General features: G+C 36.6%; 2 protein-coding genes across 3 annotated transcripts in view; one reads left to right on the top strand and one right to left on the bottom strand.

Annotated features, from left to right (window-relative positions):
- The window catches only part of LOC149791438 (uncharacterized), a 115,754-nt gene that overhangs the window by 68,856 nt on the left and 20,552 nt on the right, over positions 1-26,346 (top strand). Inside the window, exons 16-17 of the mRNA XM_089971357.1 lie at positions 3,586-3,796; positions 9,874-10,028. Of these exons, the coding sequence (XP_089827483.1) occupies positions 3,586-3,796; positions 9,874-10,028 (366 nt within the window). The remainder of the gene's footprint in view (positions 1-3,585; positions 3,797-9,873; positions 10,029-26,346) is intronic.
- On the bottom strand, positions 19,698-26,185 carry LOC149791439 (uncharacterized). Of its 2 annotated transcripts, XM_089969972.1 has the most exons (6): positions 25,462-26,185; positions 24,704-24,899; positions 22,159-24,164; positions 21,414-21,640; positions 21,014-21,191; positions 19,698-20,549 (listed from the first exon to the last, which is right to left on the bottom strand). In XM_089969972.1, the coding sequence occupies exons 1-6, from the start codon at positions 25,937-25,939 to the stop codon at positions 20,314-20,316; spliced, it is 3,321 nt and encodes a 1,106-aa protein (XP_089826098.1). In that variant the 5' UTR covers positions 25,940-26,185; the 3' UTR covers positions 19,698-20,313. The 2 variants fall into 2 exon arrangements, with proteins under 2 accessions (XP_089826098.1, XP_089826099.1); XM_089969973.1 differs by having other exon boundaries at positions 24,704-25,605.

Raw genomic sequence — 26,346 nt, 5'->3', positions numbered from 1 at the left:
TATTTAAAATGCACAGAGGCGTGTCGGGACACATGTAAGCGCCTCTTTCTTCCGGTCAAAGCTGGTAAACGGGATATCACCCCTCAAGCCCTTGCTTCATGGCTGAAGTGGGTTATATGCTTAGCGTACTCTGAGGTCTCACAAGATCAGAGTCGCCTCATGAAGATTACGGCTCATGAGATTAGAGCAATCTCGGCGAGCCTGGCATTCGAACGCAATGTTTCGATCCGAGATATAATAGAAGCTGTTGGCTGGCATGCAGAGTCAACCTTCTCCAGTTTTTATCTCAGAGATTTGGCTTCGTAAAGGCAAACCTTGAATCTGGTATGTCCGGTGTCGGCAGCCCAGATGACCACCAGACCCATTTAAAACAATCAGCACAGCCTATCAGCTTCGCTGGATTCGCCAGTGAAATTTTGTAGGTAAGAAGATTTCAATAACTATCTTCTTAACCGTATATAGGGGTCACATATCAAGTGACCCTAGGCTGTGTTGCTGATGAAATTAGGAGAACGGGTTATCGTTCAAATGGGGAATCCAGCCATCATTCCCTAGAAGGTACCCGGGGTGGAGGTAGGATGCTCAGCATTCCCTCCTCCTATTACTTATTCTCCTAAAGTTAATGTGATCGGGAAACGTATTTGAAGGAGAAAGCAAATTTTTAGTAAATTATGTTTCTCCGAGAATACTTACCCGATCACATTACTTAAAAACCCTCCCAACCACCCCGCTATGCGAGCATCCTTGTATAATATATATCGCTCAGCTTAAAAAACTAGCGACACCTGGCGGTGGCAAGGGGAGGTAAGGGGCAAGAGTTATTGCCCTTTGGTCTATATAAGATAGACCGAAAAGACGAATTTTCGTCTTTTAGTAGGGCTGGATTCAAGAGGTAGCAGGCTTATATTCCTAACGTTAATGTGATCGGGTAAGTATTCTCGGAGAAACATAATTTTTCTAAAAATTTGCTTTCCCTTACTTTAGGAACAAGAAGCCCCCCCACAAAAAGAATTTAGAGGCCATTTCCCACATACAGTGTCTTTCCAACAACATCACACCATGCTATCGTTGACCTCTGCAAAGTCATTATGAGTTAGTACACCGATACAGATCATTGCCATCTAACCTATGTCTGCATGGGTTCCAGTCTCGAGTTTGGCCAATGTGGGTGTGTGAGAAAGCTTGCCAGTAGCTTCTCATGGATCAGTGGTTCTTTCTGGGGTTTTCCCAGGTTCTTCCTCTACCATTTATACAGGCCGCCATGTATAGGCTATCTTGTGCTGAAAAATGGCATTAAACCCTACAAGAACAACATGACACCAAGCTATCATTGACCTCTGCAAAGTCATTATGAGTTAGCGCAACTTTGACTTTTTTGCATGCTCTGTTTGTAATGGAGTTGGTTTTAGCAACTTTTTAACATGCTACATTGCTAATTTATGCTTTTTTTGTGTGTGTAGTTTCAGTAGAACAGTCAATTAAATATTTGAAATGCATAATTTAAAAGCAGAGTGTTATAAGTTTCCAGTGTGACACTGACTTTCTTGATTTGTCATTGGTAACATGGAATTTATATTAGCAAGTTAGTAACTTATTGAATTACTAACTTATGCTTTGCTTTCTCTCCTTGTGTCGTTTCAGCAGAATGTCATTTAAATGCTGTTTGTGCAACTTAAGATCATGAAGTCTTCCATGACTTATAATGAGTATGCATCATCTATGACATGTAACGTCTGTAATATATGGTCAGAGTAAGTCGGGGCTACCGTATTAGTTGTCACGTAAAGGTTTGCTAATTGATGCTTTATTTTCTTCTTGTGTCATTTCAAGAGAAATGTTTACTAAATGCATGAAATGCAGCACATTCAAAGCGATAGTCCATGTGGCATGTGAGTTCCACATCTTCACATAACCAGAATTGTCAAGCTTGCCAAGTCCATTTCTAACAGGACTTGGATTTCAATGAGTTTGCAGCTCCTCAGTTTATTCAATCAGCATCCTGCTTGGCCATCTATTAAATGTGGACATTGTGAGCACAATGGCAGCCCTTTTCAAGTCCGCTTGATCAAACAGTCAGGATCATGCCCAAGATTCGATCATTCCTGCATCAGTGATGCAGCCAAGGTTGGCTGACCATGGGAATCCCATTGGAGAAGCCCCAACTGGAAATAATTATAGGTACTGATGCCAGTGTGCACGGTTGGGTAGCCTACCTGTTGCCAACCTTCACTACCAACAACATTTACACATCAACATCCTAGAAGTGAATGCTGTCATCAATGCCTTTCACTTCTGACAAGATCGACTCTCGTGCAAAAATGGTCCTCATTAGGTCTGACAGCTCTGGTGGTGCTCTATCTCCACAAACAGGGAGACACCAAATCACTTGACCTGTGTGTGATGATTTGGCAGTTTCTATATTGGTACGACACTCTCCATATCAATATACAAATCAGACACATTCCCAGTAGACTCATTGTCTTGGCTGACACTCTATTCGGAAGAGGTCAAGTCATATACATTTAATGGTCTCTCCATCAATCAGCCATCACTTAACAAGGTGGAATCGCAAGCTACCCACCTTTTTCTCTCCAGTTCCAGACCCAAAGCTTAGGCCATTGATGCACTGTCTATCATTTAGGAGGGATTGTGTGGAATTTGCATACCTTCCAATGGTGATGATACTAAAAATAATCCAGAAGTTACAGGGTCAGAATGGCAAGATGATTCTGATAGCCCCTCTCAGATGGGACAAATCCCGGATCACCAATCTACTCATTCTAGCGATTGATCTACCCATAAAGATTCCAGCCAACCCGAATCTTCTCCAGCAACTATGGTCATGGGTGATCCTTTTCTGCCCAGATTCTGTCTTCTTTCACACTCTCAGCTCTTATCAGGACAGCCTTGTGAGAAAATTGAAACCTTCGATTGCGGAAAGAATTTCAAGAGCAAGAAGGCCCTCCACTCTGAAGGCTTACGAGAGAAAGTGGCATGTTTTCAGGGACTGGTGACATACCAACATCTTCCCTCCGCATGCCTCAGTCCCTCAACTGGCTGAATTTGTCTCTGGCTCTTTGAGGAAAAATGGTTGGCCCAATATCTATCAAAGGCTACCACCCTGTGATATTGGACACAGTCTGGCACCATGGCAGACATGATTTAGGGCATGATATAGACCTATAGAATCTTTTAATCCTTTTTGGACCCAATCGACCAAGATCCCTCACTCTGTTTCCCGTTGGAACCAGTCCTGGTTTTAACATGGCTTGATTCGAATCCATCTAGTAGCAAATCTGGGAGTATGCTGTTTGTAGTTGGACTTGACATGTGAGTACATGTGGTAAATTAGAAAAAAAGATAACTTGAAGAATTTGCTCATCTTTTGCTTCTCTTATTGCATGCTAAAGCTCAGTGATATATATATATATATATATATATATATATATATATATATATATATATATATATATGCTTCAGATTAATGAAGTTTTAATGTGAGGCTCATAAAGTTTTGAGAATATAGGTTGGCTGGTGCCAGACATGTGAGTACGTGGGGTATGCAGGTTTATTTATGTTCTGCAGGTAATGAAGTGTTTGACACAATAGCCATTCTGGAGAAGACATACCAGCAAATCCGTCACTTCCCTGGATGCCCTCTGTTCAACACGGTCTGCCAAACATTAGCCTTACAGTACATAGACACCAATCCTGTTCGAGCAGCATTCCTTCTGAGTGAGGCAGTGGCTGTCACATTCAGGCATCAGTCAATTCTCAACATAGGACGCAGAATTAGGTAAACTTTGTTGTGTTTATTTGTTTGTTTATTCATTTATTTATCAGGTAGTATAATTACTTATTTATCATTTTGACATGTAAGTTACTGTGATGTGTGTTCCCAGGACTTGCAGCCTACTCATGCATAGTCGGAGAATGCAGGTAAATTGTAAAAAATGCAGGTTTAGATTTCAAGCTCATTCATCATTTTGTGATTGATACATTTTTCTGTGTTACACAGTAAATCATTTGTAAAAGTCCTTTAAAATACATTAGTTAAGAAAATTCAAATATGTAATATTTCCAAACAAAACAAAGCTTGCTTCAGCGCAGATTCCTTTATTGTGAGATGCCCTGTTTGGTGTGCAGCTTAATACCAACCATACATGTTACACATTGGACTAGGGCACAACTATTATGTTTTCAGAGGGATGTGTAATATTTAAGTCCAACCATTTCATTCACAAATACGGAAATATTTATTTAATAGTACCTTCATGGATGGTAAAATCTCTCCTCTGATGCCTTGCTTTGCTAGCCTTTTTTAAAAATATGATTACTGTTTGTGGTTATTTGGGCTGCTTATTATTCTGAATGTCCCCTAAAAGGAAATGGTTGTCCCTAATGTTTTTGTTTATTCTTGTGGGGCTGATTGTTTATGAATCTCATATTTAAATGTCTCATGGTCTACCAATGCAAACTTGGACATTTGTGATTCTTACTGTTTGGTTCTACATCATAAAGGCATTAGTGCACAGTGTAGCATAAAATAAAATGGTTTTTTGACAGTATTGGACTATTTTGAAAATGAATCAATTTGGCTTTACAAAGATTAAGAAGTTGCAATTAATATTTGTGATAAAACATCCAATATCTTTACAAAGATTAAGAAGTTGCAATTAATATTTGTGATAAAACATCCAATCTCTGATAGATCTTGGGGAAAAAAATGTATAAATTACAATTATCTGTTAGCAATAGGTATCTTGTAGGTAAATTCATGCTGATTTCAACTAGTTATTTTTGTCAAATTGTAACAAGGGACTTTTGCTGTGTTTTTTTTACACTTATGTAAAAAGTAGTTGATTTTTTCTCCAATCGCCACAGGTTGATGAGCTTTCAATCCAACCAATTCAATATTAAGGTCATATATCCTAGTGTTGAATCATAATCTAATGTAAAAAAAAAGATCTGGCTGCTCTCTTTTGAATATTTTTTCAGGTTCATCCTGTAAAACCATAGAGTAGGGGTCCCAAACTGTAGAAGCATATTTGAAACTAAACCTTTGAAAATTCTTTCTTACTACTCAGTATAATTAGTTAGGTCATACTAGGCTGATCTTTTGATTTACCATGCTGCATATTTCTTCAGTGTGAGAGTTCCATTTCACACCCCTAGTAATTGCGAAACCAAATATTTATTTGGCTTAGTTGTTCTAAATAAATTCTTTCTTAAGTTATATGAAACGCAAATTGTTTTTTATCATCTGAATTATAATGCATTTTTTCAGTTGGAATCATATAAACATTTGTTTGCCTATCAAATATCTGACTCTTGTTACTACACAACAACAAAAAAAAAGTTTAGCTTTACATGTATTTTTTTTTAAACTTCAAAATGATTATACAAATGATAATTAAAACTGATAGAAAAGTATCATAATTCTTTCTTACTCTAGAACTGCTGATTTACAGTATTAATACTAGTAACTGCCTAAAAAAACTTTCAGGTAGAAATAGGATTATGCAAATTGATATTTTCTTGCTTGTTAATAAGCAAGTGATAAGTAAGTTAATTTTTGCCGTGGCTATCAAGGCCATTAGTACTTTTTGATATATAGCAATGTAGTGTTATATATGATGTAAGCCTAATTTAATGCATTTCACACCTGCTTCTTAGTATATGTAGTCAAACCTGTTCTAATAGTCACCTTTACTCAGAGGTCACTTATTACAACAAGCCATTCTAAGGCAAATTTCCTACAGCTGCTAGGTGTTTTCTAACCAAACAATGGTTTCTCCTTTCCTTAAGCTGTGACTGCTCAGTCTTTTGCTTCATGAGGAGAGCATTGTTTAGATAAAGGAATATCATTTGAATTGATGGGCAGATAAATCTGATCTCACTTCACTCACCATACCCCAGTCTCAATGATAGTGTTACTCACAGGTTTCACCATCAAATTTTAAAGCAAGGTGGTTTTTATCATTAGGGTTGAGGTTGAAGTAATTTGTTTGCGGGAAAAGTAGTGGTATTTATGCAGAAGGAATGGAAGGTACCTTTTGTGCCAGTGTGACCAGTATAGACAAACAAATATGAGTTAGCGTATTTACCGCATATGTTGGGACACAAAAAAATAATTATGTTTTTCATGTACCAGAACTTAATGGTGAATTGTTTTTAAACCTTCATCATGTGTCCCAGGACTTAGTAAATTAAATAAATTGTGTTCAATTTGCACACATACACCCCCGTCGCAGCTAGCCACACCACATGTTACAAAAAAATAGATAAATAAAATGCTTATTTGATAATAAAATGAATTAAACTAACTTTGTACTGTATCATTTATTCACATTTTTGGTTGACATTAGCATTTTATTAAAGGATAAATATATCCACGAACTCCGTATAAGCAGCGCATGCATCCATAGTGTTATCTCTTTCATCAGACAACACAACACACTGGTCATTGACCTGAATATTAAGAAACAAATCATGTATGGTTGTCCTCAAAGGTTTGAAAGTCATGAGAATGAAAACTGGATTCTGCAAAATCATATACGAGAGAGAGAGAGAGAGAGAGAGAGAGAGAGAGAATGAGAAAATTATCAACCCCATTGCTTGAAAGCACATGCCATTCATGCATGAGACGGTGTAAGGTACAAAATACCCAAGAGAGTGTTATATCCATTGTAACAATATGACACTATCTTGCAAACTAAAATTATTATTAAAAATACATTCACTGTGAGTACAAATGACAATCTTTTTGATTCCATGGGTTACAAAAAGAGTGACCGAGTGGTCTAAAGCGCTGTCCATTACAGATCACTGCCATCTCACCTCTGTCTGCGTGGGTTCGAGTCTCAGATTCGGCTAATGTGGGTATGTGAGAAAGCTTGCCAGTAGCTTCTTGTGGGTCGGTGGTTCTTTCCATTTTTTTTTCTGGGTTCTTCCTCAACCATTAATACTAGCCGCAATGTATAGCCTGTCATGTGCTGAAAAATGGCGTTAAAACCTACAACAGTAACAAAAAGTATTATTAAAGCAAGTTAATGCTGTGTTTACTATTTACACTGAATAACTCGAAACCCGTTTGTGTCAATTATGACTACAGATGACATATAAATGAAAGCCAAGGTGTTGAATAAACACACCTTGTAACAGCCATAAACTCAACGTTTGAATTTACCAGTAGGATATCAGATACAAAGTTAATTTATTACAAAGCAAGCTGTCTTGGGAAGCAGATTTTGGATTCCTTTAACTTGTAGATTTTTTAAAACTATACATATATATACAAAGTCGGCCAACATGGGGAAGCCAACTTTGATATCTTTCTACTGGTTTTCACTGTGATTTTAAAAATAAATAGAAACAATGGAACACTTTGAAACGATAACTTCTCACATATTTACACAAAAAGTTATTCTTTGCAGTCATTGTTATCGCGTACATAGCATATATAAAGGGGAATAAAAATAAAACAAACCTCATTATAGATGTCTGCTATTATGGATAAGTTTGTAGTGCGATATTCAAGTAGTGAAGAGGCCTTGCCTTGTGCATGGAAAGAAAATGCATTGCCTAAAGCTTCACCTAAGAGGCCTGTAGGTCGACCAAAAAAGTGCTAGAGAGGAGGAGTGTGATGTAAAAGAAAATGAACCAGCTGCAAAAAGACACGAAATTGGAGACCCCAGTCAGGAGAGAGATGATGCCTAAGAAAATGATGTCAGGCGAGGGCATTACAAGCATTTTACATTAAAGTAAAAAGAAGAAATTGTAAATTTCTCAAAATTGCATGGAATTTGAGTAACAGCAAGATATTTAAAAATCCCCAAATCAACCATTGCATATTGGTCAAAAATAGATTTTTCTCAGCAGCTGAATGAATGGGAACATTTAGCAAGGAGTGTGAGACCAGTATCACATGGCAATGAGTTAGATGGAAAAATTGCAAAGTGTGTTCTCGTCCAATGCAATCTGCAGATCCTTGTTAGTGTGGACACTATATATGTGCTTATGCTGAGGAATTTGTGTCAAGTGAACTTCGAGAAATTGAATTTCAAGCCAGTAGGAACTGGGCAATGGGTTTTTTAAAACGACACAACCCCCGTGCTAAAGGATTTAAATTAAATATATTAGCAGTATTCAAGTTTGTTCGGCAGTACTTGGATTACGTCATATATCACTGCTGTGTAAATAAAAGATGTTTGGTTTCAGAATTAGTATGTTTATCAATCACTCGGTACCGTCACTATCTACCGGTATCTCTCTTTCTTTCTCTCTCTCTCTTTCTCTCTCCAAATATATTTTTACATACTTACAGTGAATAGTTTATACTCTGCTCATCAATAGTTATTTTGCCAAAATAAGTCATGTAAAGAGTATGAATGACAAATAAACCTTGACATTTAATTTAAAAAAAACTTTGTTGAAGCATAAATTAGAACAGAAAAAGTTGAACTTATTCTCATATACACAGATGATTCATTCTTACCTGAGCTCTTGTTCTTAGCAAATTTGCATCTAGGAAGAAAAGTATAAACAAACAACACTCACAGCATTTTCTTTTTAAAGTTTTCTTTAATAAAATTTATGTTTGAGTGCATTTTCCAACATGTAATTTTCAAATGATTTAAAAATGTTCCACAACTTCCGACTCAAAAAAAGCGATGTGTCCCAGGACATACAGTGCACAAAAACTTACTTTTGAAATAAATTTATGGTGTCCCAACAAATACGGGGTCCCAACATATGCAGTAAATATGGTCATTCCCTTTCATTAGGGTCAGGGGTTTAAAACATCGTGAAGGCAGGTAAAATTTTAGTTCATGGATCACAAAGAATTAATTATATGGTTTATTTTGATTTCCTGCTCTTCACCAGCTTCTCACATGAGCCAACTCTCTTTTAATTTTGGCAAGTTGAGAAAGTGACAAATCATGATATTATTTTTAAAGTGTAGTTGGCAATGATTTCATTTATTGGATGGGTTCAGTTGAGCGGAATACAGTAATCTTCTGGAACATAAATTTGGGAGAGAACAGCATATGTGTAATTCATGATTTTGCTGTACAGTGCACATAATACAATCATGATAACATAATAATAATAGCAATAATAATAATAACAATAATAATGATGTTCAAAAACCAATTTTATATGTGAACCATGTGCAGAGGTCATCTGTGTGTAGTGGAGAGTTTTTCTTTTTCCCATGAGTGGCTACTAGTGACAGATTTTCAACGCATTTACTCATTCAGATGATGATTTATCATGCATCATAGATAACGACAGTTCAAAAACTGATGTTTTATCATTCATCATAGATAACGACAGTTCAAAAACTGATGTTTTATATTTCCATATATATATATACTTATAATTGAGTCCATCTGCAAACTGAATAAATAGACCCAGATCTGCCATTGCATGATCTGGGTCTATGCAACTTGTTAGGACTAATGAGTAGAACAAACAAAGAAGACACCAATTTGCAGGTGTATGATGTGCTGGCAGGTAAGAGTCTATGTTTTTTGCAATTGATATGTGCAAATTATGACTTCATTTAAGACAAAGGCATTATTTCTTTTGGCAGGTAAACAAATCATTTCAGTACGTGCACAAAATCAGATACTTTTATAAATAGGATTTTAAATTTGTGCTCTTTTCATCTGAAGTGTATTGTTCTTGTTGATTAATTTTAATGATAATTTCATGGCATCCTAAAAATGTCTATTTTAATTCAGTTGACGAATACAATTTTTAAATAAACTGAGCACACACCCATAGTAAAATCTAGTGCATATGAGGTTGAAGGATTAGCTGGCAAAATGTTCTGTCTTTGGCTAATATAAATTTTGCCTCCTGTAGAAAACTCACAAAAGAGGATAAACTTCCAGTGGAAGAGAGATGCATTGAAGCTGAGGCTAAGACTGAGATCCGTGTGTTGGAACAGGTGAGGGATATACTGTCCTTCAACAAGACTGAGGAGAACTTTCAGCTCATGGTCAACAGTATTCCTGAAGGTAAGATAAGAGACAAAATCTGGGTGATTAGTGGTCAAGTATGTCAGGGGAAATAATTCTAATGTTGACATGGTATTGAGTAGAGTGATACACACACACATAGCCAGCATGAGATCTCATCATCAGATACAGTATGATAACAATATTGGCAGAAAATATCAATCTTGCAAAATATAAATGTGTAAATAGTAGTGGCCCACAGAAATCGGTTTCCAGTTCACTGCATTACGAGAAACTATAACAGAGTAGCATGCTTATCGGACATTTAAATTGATTAATGTTTGTCAGATATAAATTGCAACAATCTGCAGGCAGTGGTCTGCAGGAGAAATAGGAATTTTTCACATGCTGTTTGATTGGCTTTGGCACTGGATCAGACGTGTGTTCATATTTTTAACACTGACATCACATCAATTGTGAAAAATATATAGGTGAATTGCGATGTATTGTTAAGTTCATTGAGAAAACCGGGGGCGGGGGGGGGGGCGTTAGGGAACCGGGCTGTTTAATGACTGAATCCTCATTTTACAATCACATTGATAATAATTTTTAATAATGTGCTTTTTTCTAATGAAGTCGTTCGTTATTCTGTGTAAATAACATTTTTTAAAAAAAATATCCAACATATGAAAGATCATTCCAACTGGTTTGAACAACCATCATGTGTACGCGAAAAATCTGTGAATTACGTAACTGCTTTTTGTTTTCTTGATGAGTCTGGTTCCCGCAATGGTGTTTAATAGTATCTTGCCAAATCGGTAGTCAGTAATTAGGGAACTAGACTAACTGTTGATACATCACCAAACAAGATTCCTTTTTTTTCAAAAACACACAACATTTATTTCGTGACACGTCTACGTTGAAACTCAATTATTTTTTTTTTCAATTAGTACAGTGTTAATGTCGTGATTTCAGTAGAAGTAATAATGAAATTTCTTATCATCATTGATGATATCTCTAAATGCCAGTTCAAGAATTCTCTGAAACTCGCTTGCCCACAATGGTCCGTATCTGTGAAATCAAGTTCTGTATTTTATGAAGTATTCATTTTGCTTGTCTGCCTTGTTATCGCTGATCACAGTTATGAAATAGTTGGCTAATTTAAAGTAGTTTCTGTTAAATATACAATAAGGTCTATTACAGTGTTCAATTAATCAAATGAAGTGAGTTCACCCGACATACGACCAAGGCTGCTAGATTTTAAGTTAGTCCGATTTTTTTGCCTTTTAACTTTTCTTTTATTCCACCTCCTTTTTTTAAATTCAAAAGACATAATTAATGTGATAATGCAAAGGAGGCCAACTTTTAATTCAGTGCAACAATACAACAAATACTTCCGCAAGTCAGTTATCAAAACATGGTCAGCACTTAATTAGGTTCTCAGAGAAATGCTCACGGACATAGCTGTTATGGTAGATTGACGCATTTTACGTTTAATTACAGGAGGACACATTGCATTTATGACGATTACACTTAAAAGGAACTGAAAGATGGAACTAGAACACAAATTTCAATTGATAGAAAAAAAATTTAATTTGTATTTATTTATTAAAGTACTGCCTCCACTCGGCGTAAGTGACATTTTCATTGATTGAAATTTCCTTGCATATCGTTAATTGCGGTGTACTATGAATGTCGTTTGGAAAGAAAATGTAAAAAATTGTATGAGCTATTTTTAAATTTGATGTTTCATAGTGTTGATTAAAATTTTCAGGTCCTATCTACTGTTTTCAACGATAAAGCGAGCGATACATCAAAGTTTCTGTTATCAATTTTGATCGCGATTTTCAACAAATAGGGATAAATTTTTGGAGTATTTTCGGGTTTAAAAAATGGGATCCATGCCTGACACCGCATTATAAGTGGGTTCGCGAGTTATCGAGGGAGCGGTGTACCTGTATCATTTTTAAGTCTGTGTTTAGCAGGTATTGATACATAGGTATCACTTTCTGTTGGTGACATTGATGGTGGCAGAATAGTAATGTTAAGATTTCTTGTTAAATTTAATACATTACCCAATCCTGATAATTCCCCTACCTTTAGATTCCAGCCCTCCCTGAAAATCGCCTGTCCATCTATGAAGCAGATGGATCAAGGGAAATGACTCAGATTACCTCCCATTGCACCCTCTAGGTGACCACCCATATTCCAGATATTTTCTAGTTCAAGCTGTAACTCAAGAACTGTCAGGATATAGTTTATGTGACTGCTTAAATCCAGTGCATTTTTCACCATTTCACACCAATCCATATTTTTTTTGGCTGTTTTAGTGAGTCTAAGTGCTGATATTCCTTGGGTATACGTAATTTTGTGACTCTTATTTGAACATTTTAGCTTCATTCTTGTTGGGTTTTGGGTCGGAGAATTATGCTGTAGACTGTGGTTTATGATATATTTATTACTAGATATTCTCTGCTTCAGCTTCACCTATTCTGTATATATTTTATGCAGTCTAATAAAAATCTGTTCTACACTGCTGTACATGAAAATCTGAAAGTGACTGCTTAAGGGAAATGCAGCTTTCAGAAATCAGAAAGTGAATCAAATTGTTTGGCACACATTTATGCTCCTTAGTCATACTACTCAGTCTCCCAAATGCGAAGATATAAGATTTCATCTGATTGGCTGATAAAATTAGCGATTATGGTAATAACATAGGCCACCAGAACATGACCACAAAGCGGTCACTGTGAGATCTTCACATAGGACAGTGGAGATCTGATTTTAATTAGATTGATATTGTATGCATTTGGTCTTCACTTCGTTGTTTCATAGCATGTCAGCTTAAGTTCAAAAGTGTAAGCAGATTTAGATTGTAGAGTATACTTACACACTTGCCTATTTTGATCAAAAGGTTCTTTCTCCAAACCATGCAGTGTTTGTAATTCATGGGCCCTCACCAAGACGTTAGACTCTGCCATATCCCATTTCTGCCAAAATACTTGGTAGGTTCAGTTTTAGTTCAGAATATGAGTACTGCATTTCATTCTTTCCAGTAACGGATGGATAGTCAATGAGGCAAAGTGTCTGCATTTCATCCTTTCCAGTATAGGATGGATAGTCAATGAGGCAAAGTGCCTGCGTTTCATCCTTTCCAGTAACGGATGGATAGTCAAGTAGGCAAAGTGTCTGCATTTCATCCTTTCCAGTATAGGATGGATAGTCAATGAGGCAAAGTGCCTGCATTTCATCCTTTCCAGTATAGGATGGATAGTCATTGAGGCAAAGTGCCTGCATTTCATCCTTTCCAGTATAGGATGGATAGTCATTGAGGCAAAGTGCCTGCATTTCATCCTTTCCAGTATAGGATGGATAGTCAAGTAGGCAAAGTGTCTGCATTTCATCCTTTCCAGTATAGGATGGATAGTCAATGAGGCAAAATGCCTGCATTTCATCCTTTCCTGTATAGGATGGATAGTCAGTGAGGCAAAGTGCCTGCATTTCATCCTTTCCAGTATAGGATGGATAGTCAATGAGGCAAAGTGCCTGCATTTCATCCTTTGCAGTAACGGATGGATAGTCAAGTAGGCAAAGTGCCTGCATTTCATCCTTTCCAGTATAGGATGGATAGTCAAGTAGGCAAAGTGCCTGCATTTCATCCTTTCCAGTATAGGATGGATAGTCAATGAGGCAAAGTGCCTGCTTTTGATCCTTTCCAGTATAGGATGTGGGAGGTTGTGGGTTCGATCCCTGGCTGAGTCATACCAAAGACTTACAAAAATGGTACTAACAGCTGCCTCGCTTGGCGCTCAGCATTAAAAGGTTAGTGTTAGGACTGGTCAGCCTGGTGTCAGGATAATGTGACTGGGTGTCACATCATGGTACATGTCTGCGACATGATTCCCCAGTGCTTGGCATCACTATAAACTGCCATGCTGCAGACATCATAGCGATATGACTGATTTTTTTTTTTTTTAGCTATGTTAAAAATCCAAATCACACACACACTACTCATCTTAACCTGCTTTGTCTTCCATCCAGACACATCATCTGCATTGTCCATGCTTTAGAGATGATTTCTGCCCAACATGGCAACAGAATTTCTAAAATTCATTGGTCTGCTCAATACAGCTGTAGACTTGCTGCCTCAGCTGCCTTTACATGCTGCCTCATGAACCATATCTGTCTAACAGAGCTTTCCATTTACCAAGCACTTCTTCGCATGGCTGCCATGCTATCTTTGATCACATTTGTGAATGACTGGGATAATTTAAGGTAGTTCAATTATGTTAATAATAATGCTTATAGCAGAGTTCAGGAGGTCATTTGAAATGAATTGATCTGACACACAACTGTGAACACAAGTCAGGTTTCCCATGCTACCGGGATATCGGAAAAAGTCGGGAGAAATGATAATTTTTTTCCTGACTATGAAAAGTCCTGGAATTTTGTAAATACTGATGAAAGTCTGGAAAGACCTGGGAATTTTCTGCCACCACTTGATTCCCGAAACAATCATGTAACTGAGTCGTAACTAAACTGATCATGAGTTAAATTTATTGAGTTCTAACCAGAATATTCAGAGGGTGCAGTATGTATTGTATGACTTGCAATAAACATATATGCTGAGTCAATCCAAACGCTCAGTGGATTAGATTTATCTAGCAGACTTTTATTTTCAAAGTCAGCTTGATATTCATATCTTTCCTTACGTGGAAACTGTGAAAACCAGTATAGCAGCACAAGAGGCCAACATGGTGGTGGCAAAGCGTAGCCGCTTACCAGACGGCATAGCAAACTTTAAATGTTGTTAGATTGAGTGATACATGCATGAAATGGATACGAAAATTACATTTTTTCTCAGAAATTGTGAATATTAAAATCTGAGTTGATGAAATGTGACCTGGTACTAACAGTTTGCATTGCTAGTTGTATGAGAACACGAATCTAGCAATCCACATTTTCAAATGTTGTAGAGAAAGAAAAAAATATTAAATGAAAGTCGTATACTGGATGTAATCAAAATACAAAAACGAAAGAACACACAAAGTTTTCCATATTTATATATTCCAAGAACAACTTCTGGAGTTTTGTTGTATCACAGGACTTCCACGTTGACATGTGCTCTCTGCTTGATAAATCAGACTGGCCAGATTGCTGGTTTTTACAAAAAGTATCTGACTTTCATTTAATATAATTGAATTTCTCTACAACAACATTAAAATGGAGTTTGTTGTTGATATGACATGACTAATGGACTTCCAGTGTCATCATTTGAGATTCGTGAAGTGACTAGTAATGCAAATGGCGAGTACTGGGTCAGGTTTCATCAATGCCGTAGTTTCGTCTAGTCTGTCAGCGGAATAAAGACATAACAATTATAATACTTGCCATTTCTGAGAAAATAAATAATTTTTCTATCCATTTCATGCAGGTATAAGTCGATATAACATACATTTAAATTTTCTAGGTTCGCTGGTAATCAACTACCATATGTTGCTACTGCACAGTGGCGGCAAGTTCCAAATTTTCGATATGCAATTGCATTGACCCCACACCCCAACCTAAATGTCCAAATATGAAAAATGGGGTGGGAATATTCGGAGGAAACCTGGATTAGAAAATGGACTGCTATTCATTTTAAGCCAAATTTGTAATCCAAATTGTTGAATCTCAGAGCTGAAATGAGAAATTGTCGTCCCTTGTATTATATATTAATAAACGATTCGAGCCCCTGTATCAATACAGGTTTGGGGACTAGTTTAACGAATTACAAGAAGACAAGTTGATTTTCCAGAAAATTCAGTCCTTGTTTATACAGTATACAACAGTATATAATTTTGAAGGTCTTTTGTCAAAATTTAAATCAACCTTTTGAAAATGTTATTTAAATGATGGATTTTTAACCATATCTTCTTATGGAGATTAGGTTGTTTGAAAAATCTTGCTTGTTATTTTATTGGCACAGATAAATTCAGGGTTAAACTCTCTTTGTTACAAGACAAAATTCTAATTTGCGTTTATTGTTTTTTTATACTGTAATAGGAAATGTTTACTTTCTATAAGATGCATATGTATATTGCTATAGAATTCTTTAGAATTAAAGGTTTGAAAGGAAACAAAACTAATTTACGTTCATTATATTGTTCCCACTTAGCAACATATTGCAGCAAAATAAAGTTAGAATTTTTATTTTTTGTACATTGAAATGACTTTACATGCCAATTTAAAGGAATATAATCAAACTTGTTTTGTGTGATACATTTTGTGGTTTTGTACATGATCATCTTTTCTGGCTTAGATGTTTGGAGAGTCTTGAAAGAGAACCATCTTTAGATTCAGAAATTGCATGTTTTATAATCTAAAATGTTCTTTAATTCCATTCATTAATGCCCAGTCATATGTGAACCTTGAAAAAATTAATTTCATCCTGGAAAACCCTTGGAAATTTATATTTAGAAGAGCGTGGGAACCATGACAGGCTCTTATTCCAGCATCATGTACCTTCCTTTTAACTTTTCTTTTCCATTCCCTTTATTTGATTTTATACAAAAGCCTTGATTAGCATGATGATATTAAGCACATCAGCTTTTAATTTAACGTAACAATGCAACAAATAATTCAGCAAATCGGATATCAAAAGACAGTCAGCATATATCAGGGTTTCATTTACCAATTTTGAGTGCAGTTTTGTCTCTTCAACAAAAAACGTTACATTTTGGGGGCATTTTCTAGGAAAAGGATCCACACTGGCTGCTCACTTTATAAGTGGGTTTCAGAGTTATCTGGGCATGAGTTATCGAGGGAGCAGTATACCAATTTTGGTTTCGGTATCAGTCCATGGGTGTTCCCAAAGATCGTCAACTGTGTCACTCTTTAGATTGCTCTCATCAGCATTAACTGTGGCATATCTAGATGAAAAAACACATGGCAAGTATCATCACTGGTGCAGGGCAGGGACAATCTTCTTTCCTTTCTTGGTCACTGAGGGTTTCCAGTAAACTCGAACAAGTCCGATTTCAACTTGTTCCAGCATTTTGTCTGCCTTTTTATGGCATTTGTGACCAATCTTGACATTTGTTTGATTCTCTCATGTACAGTTAAATGAGTTTGAAGAGTCTGTTTCCAACATGAAGTGTATTTCACACCCTAGCAGCAGCGGAGTCTTCTTGGTCACCTTTTCATGTGCCCTTTACAGATGGCCATGCTGGTCCAATGGCACCATTACTGCAGTCTGAGATAGTCCTTTTCTTGTGTTACTGGCATAACAAACAACGGCTCATTCACAAGAATTCCTTTGGAAAAGCTCTGACGCAAAGCTATCATCTGAACAAATACCAATTTGTATGGTTGGTGAGCTCAACTGATTCCTGGCTTCACCATGGTCAGTGGAGTTATATCTTTACATGAACCATTTGGAATGAAAGCATTTCATTTCTGGAAGGATCAACTCTGCTATTACTATTAGTTCTCATCGTGTCGGACAACTCAGATGTTTTGACCTACCTCCTCAAATGCGGGACAAAATCACCTGACAAGGCATTCTTGTTGGGGACTTTCTGGGGGTGTTCAGTGATAGACCTTTGTGCAACAAGACAGAATCACAAAATGCCCACCTTTGTATCTCCAGTCTCAGATCCAGATGTCTTTGCCAAGGACAAGCTGTGAATCAAATGTGGAATTGTTGTTGGGGCCATACACTCACCTCCATGGTTCTGGCACCAAAAGCACTTCTGAAAATGAGGGTCTGAAGTGTTTTTAATGGCCCTACTAAGGTGGATGAAGTCCTGGGTGAATAATGGCCCTACTAAGGTGGATGAAGTCCTGAGTGAATAATGGCCCTACTAAGGTGGATGAAGTCTTGAGTGAATAATGGCCCTACTAAGGTGGATGAAGTCCTGGGTGAATAATGGCCCTGCTAAGGTGGATGAAGTCCTGAGTGAATAATGGCCCTACTAAGGTGGATGAAGTCTTGAGTGAATAATGGCCCTACTAAGGTGGATGAAGTCCTGGGTGAATAATGGCCCAACTAAGGTGGATGAAGTCCTGGATGAATAATGGCCCTACTAAGGTGGATGAAGTCCTGGGTTAATAATGGCCCTACTAAGGTGGATGAAGTCCTGGGTGAATAATGGCCCTACTAAGGTGGATGAAGTCCTGGGTGAATAATGGCCCTACTAAGGTGGATGAAGTCCTGGGTGAATAATGGCCCTACTAAGGTGGATGAAGTCCTGGGTGAATAATGGCCCTACTAAGGTGGATGAAGTCCTGGGTGAATAATGGCCCTACTAAGGTGGATGAAGTCCTGGGTGAATAATGACCCTACTAAGGTGGATGAAGTCCTGGGTGAATAATGACCCTACTAAGGTGGATGAAGTCCTAGGTGAATAATGGCCCTACTAAGGTGGATGAAGTCCTGGGTGAATAATGGCCCTACTAAGGTGGATGAAGTCCTGGGTGAATAATCGGTACAGTCTAGCAGTAGAAATCCTCAGGAAAATCTCTCAGAAATCCAACCTGCTCAAATAGCCATGGTCGCAAAGTGTTTCGCCCCTGCCTAGACTGAAGTCCAGAGATGCTGCCAGGTCACAGGATTGCAGGTTTCTCTCAACAAAAACCATCAGTCACACAATTTCTCAAAATCAACTGGGGAAAGATCACACAAATATTTTGCAGTTCCCACAATTTGTTGTACCTAGTGTGCACTCCATGTTTTTTTGACAGACAAAAATTAAAATAACAGTTTGTCAAATTCAGTCTTGGTCATTCATTTGGCCAGTGATCTCAATCAAGCTATACTAAGGTAGATTTACTGTTTGGATTCAACATCTGTATGATTGAGATCTGCTCATTTTTTTTCCCAAAACTATCCAGAGGTTCTGATGTAATCGTCCCCTAGACTGGCATGGCAGATTGACTAATTGATCAGCCATAACATAATTGTATAGGGTTTAACAAGCAGTGAGGTTTATGAATGTTGAAATGGAAGATAACCTATTTTTTTATATATAGTAAGATGATCTGTTATGGTCAGTACTAAAGAGCAAGAGGAAATCTCTCGTTTTCTAATGCATTCTGAAGATGTCGTACAAACTGTCGACACAGAAATAGGTTGCACTTCGTCCACAGCAAATGGAACTGGAATCTGAGAATAAGAGAAGAAAAGGGACTGAAATTCCCAAGACATGTGGTTGATTCCTAAAACTGTTTAAGGAAAGAACCAAAAAGGTTGAAGTTATGTCTTCTCTATTGAGAATATAAGTTAGATACAGCCTTGCAGCAACTCTGATCCTACAATGGAAATATCCTAGGGACAAAATGATCGAGTTATGGAAAATTGTATTTGAATATCATGATCTGTTCACTGAAAAAATTTAAATTGGCCAAAATTGCAGTAGTTCTGATTGTAAGAGGGGGTTTAGTTCACACGACAGAATTCACAATACTCTTAACATAGATAAAATGAATAAACTGATGCCTGTTCAGATACAAGGGGGTCATATGGACTATTTCCCATTATACAAACTATGTGTCCATAATCTGACTACATTCCTGAGATTCTTAAATTAAAATATTTAGATATTTAAAATTTGCTTGGGCCGCAATTAAAAATATCTTTGTTTCCCCTTACCCTACCCAACAATTTGAAGTTGGGTAGGTAGGTAGGCTAATAATTTTTTTTTCTCATGAAATTCATGACACTATAAACTGACACATAGGAAACAGAAAAACGATAAATTCAACTTTAATAATAATACTGAAATACAGTAACTCATGAACTGAAATACAGTAACTTGTGAACAAGTTTAAAATGTTTTATAGACTAGATTAGTTTTTGATAAGGGCTATTCCAATAAAAATACTCCCTGCAGGCATTGGCCAGGGTACCAATTTAACAGATTTACTCAAATTTTGAAACATATATTAAATGAGAGTAATTTCAATGAAATATAAAGATACACATGTAAAGGTGCAAGAAGTGTTTTTTTCCGAGTTTTTGAGGAGTGTTGGGTTAAGGTAGATATTTGCTGGAATAACCCTTAGTATTTTTTCTGACTAGGTCAAATGTATAAAAATGTTTTAAAATAATTAATAAAAGTATTTTAAAAGTCTTGAGTATTCTTTCTGACTAGTATCATTGGGTTCAATATATAATGAGACTTAACATATTTGCAAGACCTGTCAAAATGCACAAATATAAAGTTAGACATTGAATAGTGTCTCAAATATGCAGAAACATGTCAATAAAGTAATGTCAGAACACTAAATACATGTAGAAATCTAACTAACAAAAAAGAAACAAACAATGCAAAACATCATTTTAAATGTCACTAAGAGCTGCTGGTTAGTTTTTAACTGGGTTTCGTTTTGGAATGTCCTTTCCAGATGCTAAACATTGCTGGCACACTGGTAGAACAGTACGGAATCTTCCAGTCATTTCCTGGGATTTTTCTGCTCCTATGGCTCCACAATGAGCACAAATATCTGGTCTGCCAATGTTGCTGGCATAGTATGGGAATTCAATGTGTACAGCACAAGACAATTGTAGTCTTACAAACACTTTTCCCTGTAGGATGTCTCCTAAAATATATTAAATAGAACACCAATTATCCAAAATTGAACTTTAATGTCCGAAGGTGACTAGACATGATACACAACAAATAGCATATAGAACCTGAAACTAAATCTGTAAATAATTATCTTTATAAACACAGAGAAACTAGTATAAAAAGATAAATGAGCAACTTGGACTTCACTAAAAATTGGGAGCATGGACCAGGAAACAGGAATACTTGTAAAATAATATTCACATTAAAATTTTAGTGCAATGGCTAGTACTAAGAGAAAATCACAGTTAAAAAAAGCAATATCTGACATGAAAGAGCATTAAAAACTATCTGGGCTCTCTGACAGTGTCAGACATGATTCTAAATCAAGGTAAGAGTCAAACCGCATTCAGTATGTGAAGAGTGTATAGGTATATTTTTGAATAAAGTATTAAGGACTTGGATAAAAGTATAAAATATTAAATCATTAGAACTTACCATCAGGTGTGATAACAGAACCACAAGTATAGTCGTATTTCTCCAAAGTATGTGTCAAAGCTCTCTGGTCTCTTGCTGTTAGTTTCGTCTTAGCGTATATGCATCGTGGTTTTAGACACTCACAGCAGTTAACAGTTTGTCTAACATTCTGTCCCACAAGAATACTGTTTTTACAACCCTGTAAAAAGAAACATAAATATCATCACTTGTGTTTTAAGTGTTGTGTAGTGACATGCCCTCTATTTTGTAACTTATTATGTTACAAGGGGTTCTATTAAAGTTGCAGTTTCTTAAATAACTTTTTTATATACATGTGTTGTTATTATTGCACAATTTATAACTGTTAAATCAATACTTTATAAAACTTCTATATTTTAATAAGATTTATGAACATCCTTACCTGTTGTTCTTGTGCCACAGCAGCTACAGTTTGCTTTAAACTAGACGGCCTGTCCTTATCTGTAGTTTCTTTACCAAGCAGTTCATCAAATGGCTTGTAATGCTGTCCAGTTACGTCTAATATGGGGTCTGGTAACCACGCCCATTCCCTCTCTGGAGTAGGACAGCAACCCTCATCATGACATCTTCTGATCTGAAAGGAGTAATGGCGTTCACGGCAGTGATCAGCTGTAATAAAATACCAAGAGACATGAAAATCTTTTATTTAATAGAAAGGGCTGACATGCAGGGACATTTAACACATCACTTTTGAAAATGAGCCAATAAGTTTAAACTAAGGACTAAATTATGTTTGAGTTATGTTTCATATGAAGAAAAAATGAGAAAATGCACAATGAACGGGTTCCTGGCATAATGTTTAAGAGTAGTGCCCTGGGCCATTAAATTAATATTTCAAAATAATTCCTGTCGACTTACAAAGACAATTTGTATGCAATGTTATTCTATTTTTAAAATTTGTGTATATCTGTAAATAAATCATGATTTATCTGTCAATGTTGAGTTTTTATAATGTAGAAGTCTAACAAATCGGGAGAGCTGCATGTCCACTTTCAGTTTGGAATTATAAAATGCTCTGACACTCACCCTTGAAATTACGGACAGACTGACAAGATATTGCAACTTCAACCCTGGCACTTTCTGAGTGTCGCAAGCAATAAAAATGTTCTGTAGATCTCTGTACTTACCAATAAATTTTTTCAGCTGTGTTGCATGGCTAAGTTGCTGCTGCTGATACTTTCCAACTTTGATGGCAGGGTCTATAAGGGTCACTTCAGCTTCAGCCATTTCAACATCAGCATCCTCTGCTGCTTTAAATACTTTGAAAGACTTTTCCTTAAGTTGGACTCTCTCTGTTCTTGAGGACAGGGTTTTGATCATAGGTTGAACTGACTGTAGCCATTCTGTTTTAATTTGATTGTTTTTTCCAGCTTTTGTTCTGATTTCATTCATACTTCCGCATGTTTTCAGAATTGTTTCTACATCAGATGAGGCAAGCTCTCGTGCAAGTGCAGTGTTTTGGAAGGCAATGTTGAGAAGTGACATAATCCGCTCAGCCGGATTAGTCCAAGAGTGACCTGGTGCAGTTCTGCAGGCAACTAAGAATTCTAACCGGAGTCTTCTGAATAAAACAATCAATGACAACTTTACTGCTCCATATGTGACCCGATGGTCAGGACCACCATCTGTGTACATAAATAAAGCTGGTTTGTTCTCATTTTTAGCTTTCAGAATAGTTTCAAGCTCTACTATGTGACGGAAGGGGGTGCTTGCCTGGAAGATACTATCTTTGAATGTAACCGAGACTTGTCCCCTGTAGAATGTTTCTGTTGCATCACCTGGAATATCTACATCAAGTACGACAGAAGGAGTAAGTGAGCCTTTGCTCTGCACATCATGATCAAGACAGGAAAGTACTGAATTCATCGGAACTATGGATTTCTTCCCTCTTACCCCTGTTGAGGTGAAGAGATCAGGTTCTCCAAAGTCCAGCTTAGACTTGTCGTCCATACACACAAAATTACTAATGTCTCTAAATTGTGTTGCATATGCTCTACAATATTTAAAAAGAGCTGAACAGTAGTGATCATCTTGGTGTTGTGCACGAAGTTGCCTGGTCTGTACTTTCAATCTAATAGGTACTCTACCTTTGTATAACTTGGCTACATTTTGATGTGCATTTTTTGGAACAAATGCTAGTAGGACTGATGACTCACTGGGAATATTGGTTCCTTCTGGTACTTTACTTTTCACCTGCTCTATCATATCCCTAACAGACAAAAAACGTGAAATATGCTCTGTATTGTGTCTCCTCTCATCTGCAGCAACCATGTCCTGAATCTCCTTTTCAAGGGTCTGAAAAAATACATCGAAAGTGTCATTAGGTCTACCCTTATTTAAGTGACGTAAATCTACCACAAGATCAGGATCAATCCCCAAAACAGAAAGACGTACTCGGTTATCTATTTCCTTATTTTGATCTGCTGAAGCATCATTTGTAAAGGTTGTGTAGATAGACCGCAAAATGTGTGGAGGTATAATGGTTCCAGCAATATTTCCGTAAGCATTGAAGAACTCCTGTCTCATTTGTCTTGTGTGATATTCAGGCAGTTTACTGCGTAAACTGTGCAAAACTTGGTTGTCTCTCATAAACATTTCCGAAGAAGACATCCCATCTTCAGGAATTCTCCAGATAAAAGAAATCGCCCCAATCCCTCCACCAGGGTCGTACCTTAACATATGTACTGGTATGGTCAGACAAAGTTTCTCAAAATATCTAAATCGTTGTTCTGGCCCTTTAAATGGTTCATTTAAATGCAAATCTTCATCAAAGAAGAGAGGTTGAAACATTGCCATCTGAGATACCTGACCATCCAATCGACTGTAACATGGTAGGATTTCATCTTGTCTAGGACGATGTGCAATGGAGAGATTGGAATCAATCTGACGAACTGGATTCATTTGTAATTGTCGTGATATCTGTTTTTCATTTGCTTTTTCTAAATAATCTGCATAAGACTGTAAACATCCAGTTAAGGTTTCAATGTCACCTCTTATGGTCCAATGCTGTGTAAAAGGTCTTGAGATTAGCCTGAATAAACACTGGACTTGTAACTTCAGATCTTTTGCAGTAAGCTGTGGACGTTTTTGCTTCTTTCTTTTATAATCATTAGCACCATCAAACTTTAAAAACCTGTAAAAAAAGGTAAGTTACAACAAAATTACTGAACAAGGATAATCAATCTCTGACAAATGTCACGGAAAAGTAAAGTAAGCAAAATGGAGGTTACTACATGTACATAATGGAGAAATTGACAACCGCAATGGTCCTGACTTTGTACAGGCTTAAATGAAACCGTGGAAGGTTGAACCAGATTTTATGGTGCTATAAAACCACCCTCTTCCATCGCAATATTAGGGTTGGGTAGCAACACAAAAGAAATAAAAAAGTCAAGTGTTCAACCAATTTTTTAAATCTTATAACATTGAACCTTTATTTTAATCAGCTTACCAAATATTAAAAAGTCTATGTCATATTTTCCTTTAACGTGAGATAGTATTGCTTGCTCAGTTTTATCATTGAAAATCAAAAAAAAAAAAAAACTATGGACATTAAGACACTTACTATATTAAATTTCTCTAGAATTATGTGTTGCAGGAATGTTTGTAATAAATATACATTGAATAAAGATTAATCTTTTACTTCAATTTAATATTATCAAAGATAAACACCTCTCCGGGATGTGCTTGATTCTTGTCAGGTGGGCCGCTCTCTCTTCTATTGTGGACATGTTGCCACTTATGTACCACAAAGCATTTACTAGCACCAGGACTTGTTCAGATATACTCTGGTGGGACATGCTTCCAGGAAATTTGTCTCCACATTCTATCATATCTTTGACTATGCCGTTAAACAACTCATCTTTAGCTGAAAAAATGGAATAAAAAAAACCTTTCACTGAGATGGAATGGCCAGCTTTACTGATAGATAATATTAAATGAGATATGAGATGTGGAATAAGTGTACATGGCACACAAAAAACAGACAGCAGTCTTCAATGTGACACCAGTTACTGTTGGCTGTCTTGCAATCGTGCCCCATGGCAGATAAAATTCAAAACCTTGAATCTAATATCAACAAACGGATTTCATAATTAATAGACTTTAACACTGCCATATTCATTATGCACTGCAGGTATCAAAATAATGTTTTAATCATGTTTATGTATGTCTTTAATGTTTTTATTGTCTGCTTTTGTTTTGTATGTTATATATGTATAGTTTTTGCTATATTGTGTATGCTCTGTGTTTATTGTCGGTCAAAGCTTAAACATTTGTACTTGACAAACAGACTTTAAATATATTATTAGGAAGGCAGTAAAAATTCTAGAAAGATTGCAGTTGTCAGAGGGTGCATGAATTCATTTCTAATAACTGTCAGACAGATGTTTGAAAATAACATTATTTCATATAAAAAAAATTGTTTATACCAGTGAAACGCTCAGCATTTGTGTCCTTAAGTTGTGGTAGCTTTGTTGCCACGGAAGTAGACATTAAAACAGAAAAGGCAGTCCGTGCAGGTGGTGCTTGTTGATTTTCTGTACTAGTAGTAGTTGAGGAAACATCATCCAACCCAACACTTTCATCACGGGTCACCGTAAATGTAACATATTTCAGTCGCTGATTAAACTCTTTCACCACATGCAGACCTTCATGAAGGTCTGGATGAAAAGTCATCGTTCCATCCAGTTTGTCTGATAAACTGACGTTCAGTACATCTGCTTTATGAGGGCGAAAGTCTGTATCATTGGTAATGTCGTGATATACATCATCCCATGTACACTCCGTTGAGTATTCTAGTATTCTGTTGTTACAAATTTTTTTGTTTGATTTCCCGCATTTCGCGATTACGCTTACACATATAATGAAATCTTCTTCGTATTTTCTTTTGCCGGCCATGCCGGTCATGATGCTTTTCCTATCTAATTTAAACACCTTGCAACAAACGTTTTTCGCGCGCTAGTGACATCGATTTTGTTGACTGCATGAAAATACGGATCGCACAACGAAACGAAACGAAAAAACGAACTTTTGAACAAAACGAAAAAAGAAAAAAAAAATACTATCGCAAATTTTTCAAAAAATTTTTTTCAGTCGGCGGATTTTAAGAGGGTCGGTCGGGTAAGGGGAAACAAACTTAATTTTAATTTTGGCCTTGGTCATTCATACTTTTATGTATGTGATTTTTACTCACAGCTATGTGATCCCCCTCCCAAAAGTAACCTTTTTTATAAAATGGCTCGCAAGCTACAGAAGGAGTAGCCTTGCAAATATGGCAGAGTTTATTTCCTAACTTTAATGTGATTGGTTAATTA

Source organism: Sinohyriopsis cumingii, chromosome 9, assembly GCF_028554795.1.
Source record: "Sinohyriopsis cumingii isolate HCF-2022 chromosome 9, ASM2855479v2, whole genome shotgun sequence".
In the NCBI taxonomy this organism is placed as follows: Eukaryota; Metazoa; Mollusca; class Bivalvia; order Unionida; family Unionidae; genus Sinohyriopsis; species Sinohyriopsis cumingii.
Note: the sequence above shows the minus strand (reverse complement) of the source record. Positions and strands in the feature narration are given on the sequence as shown.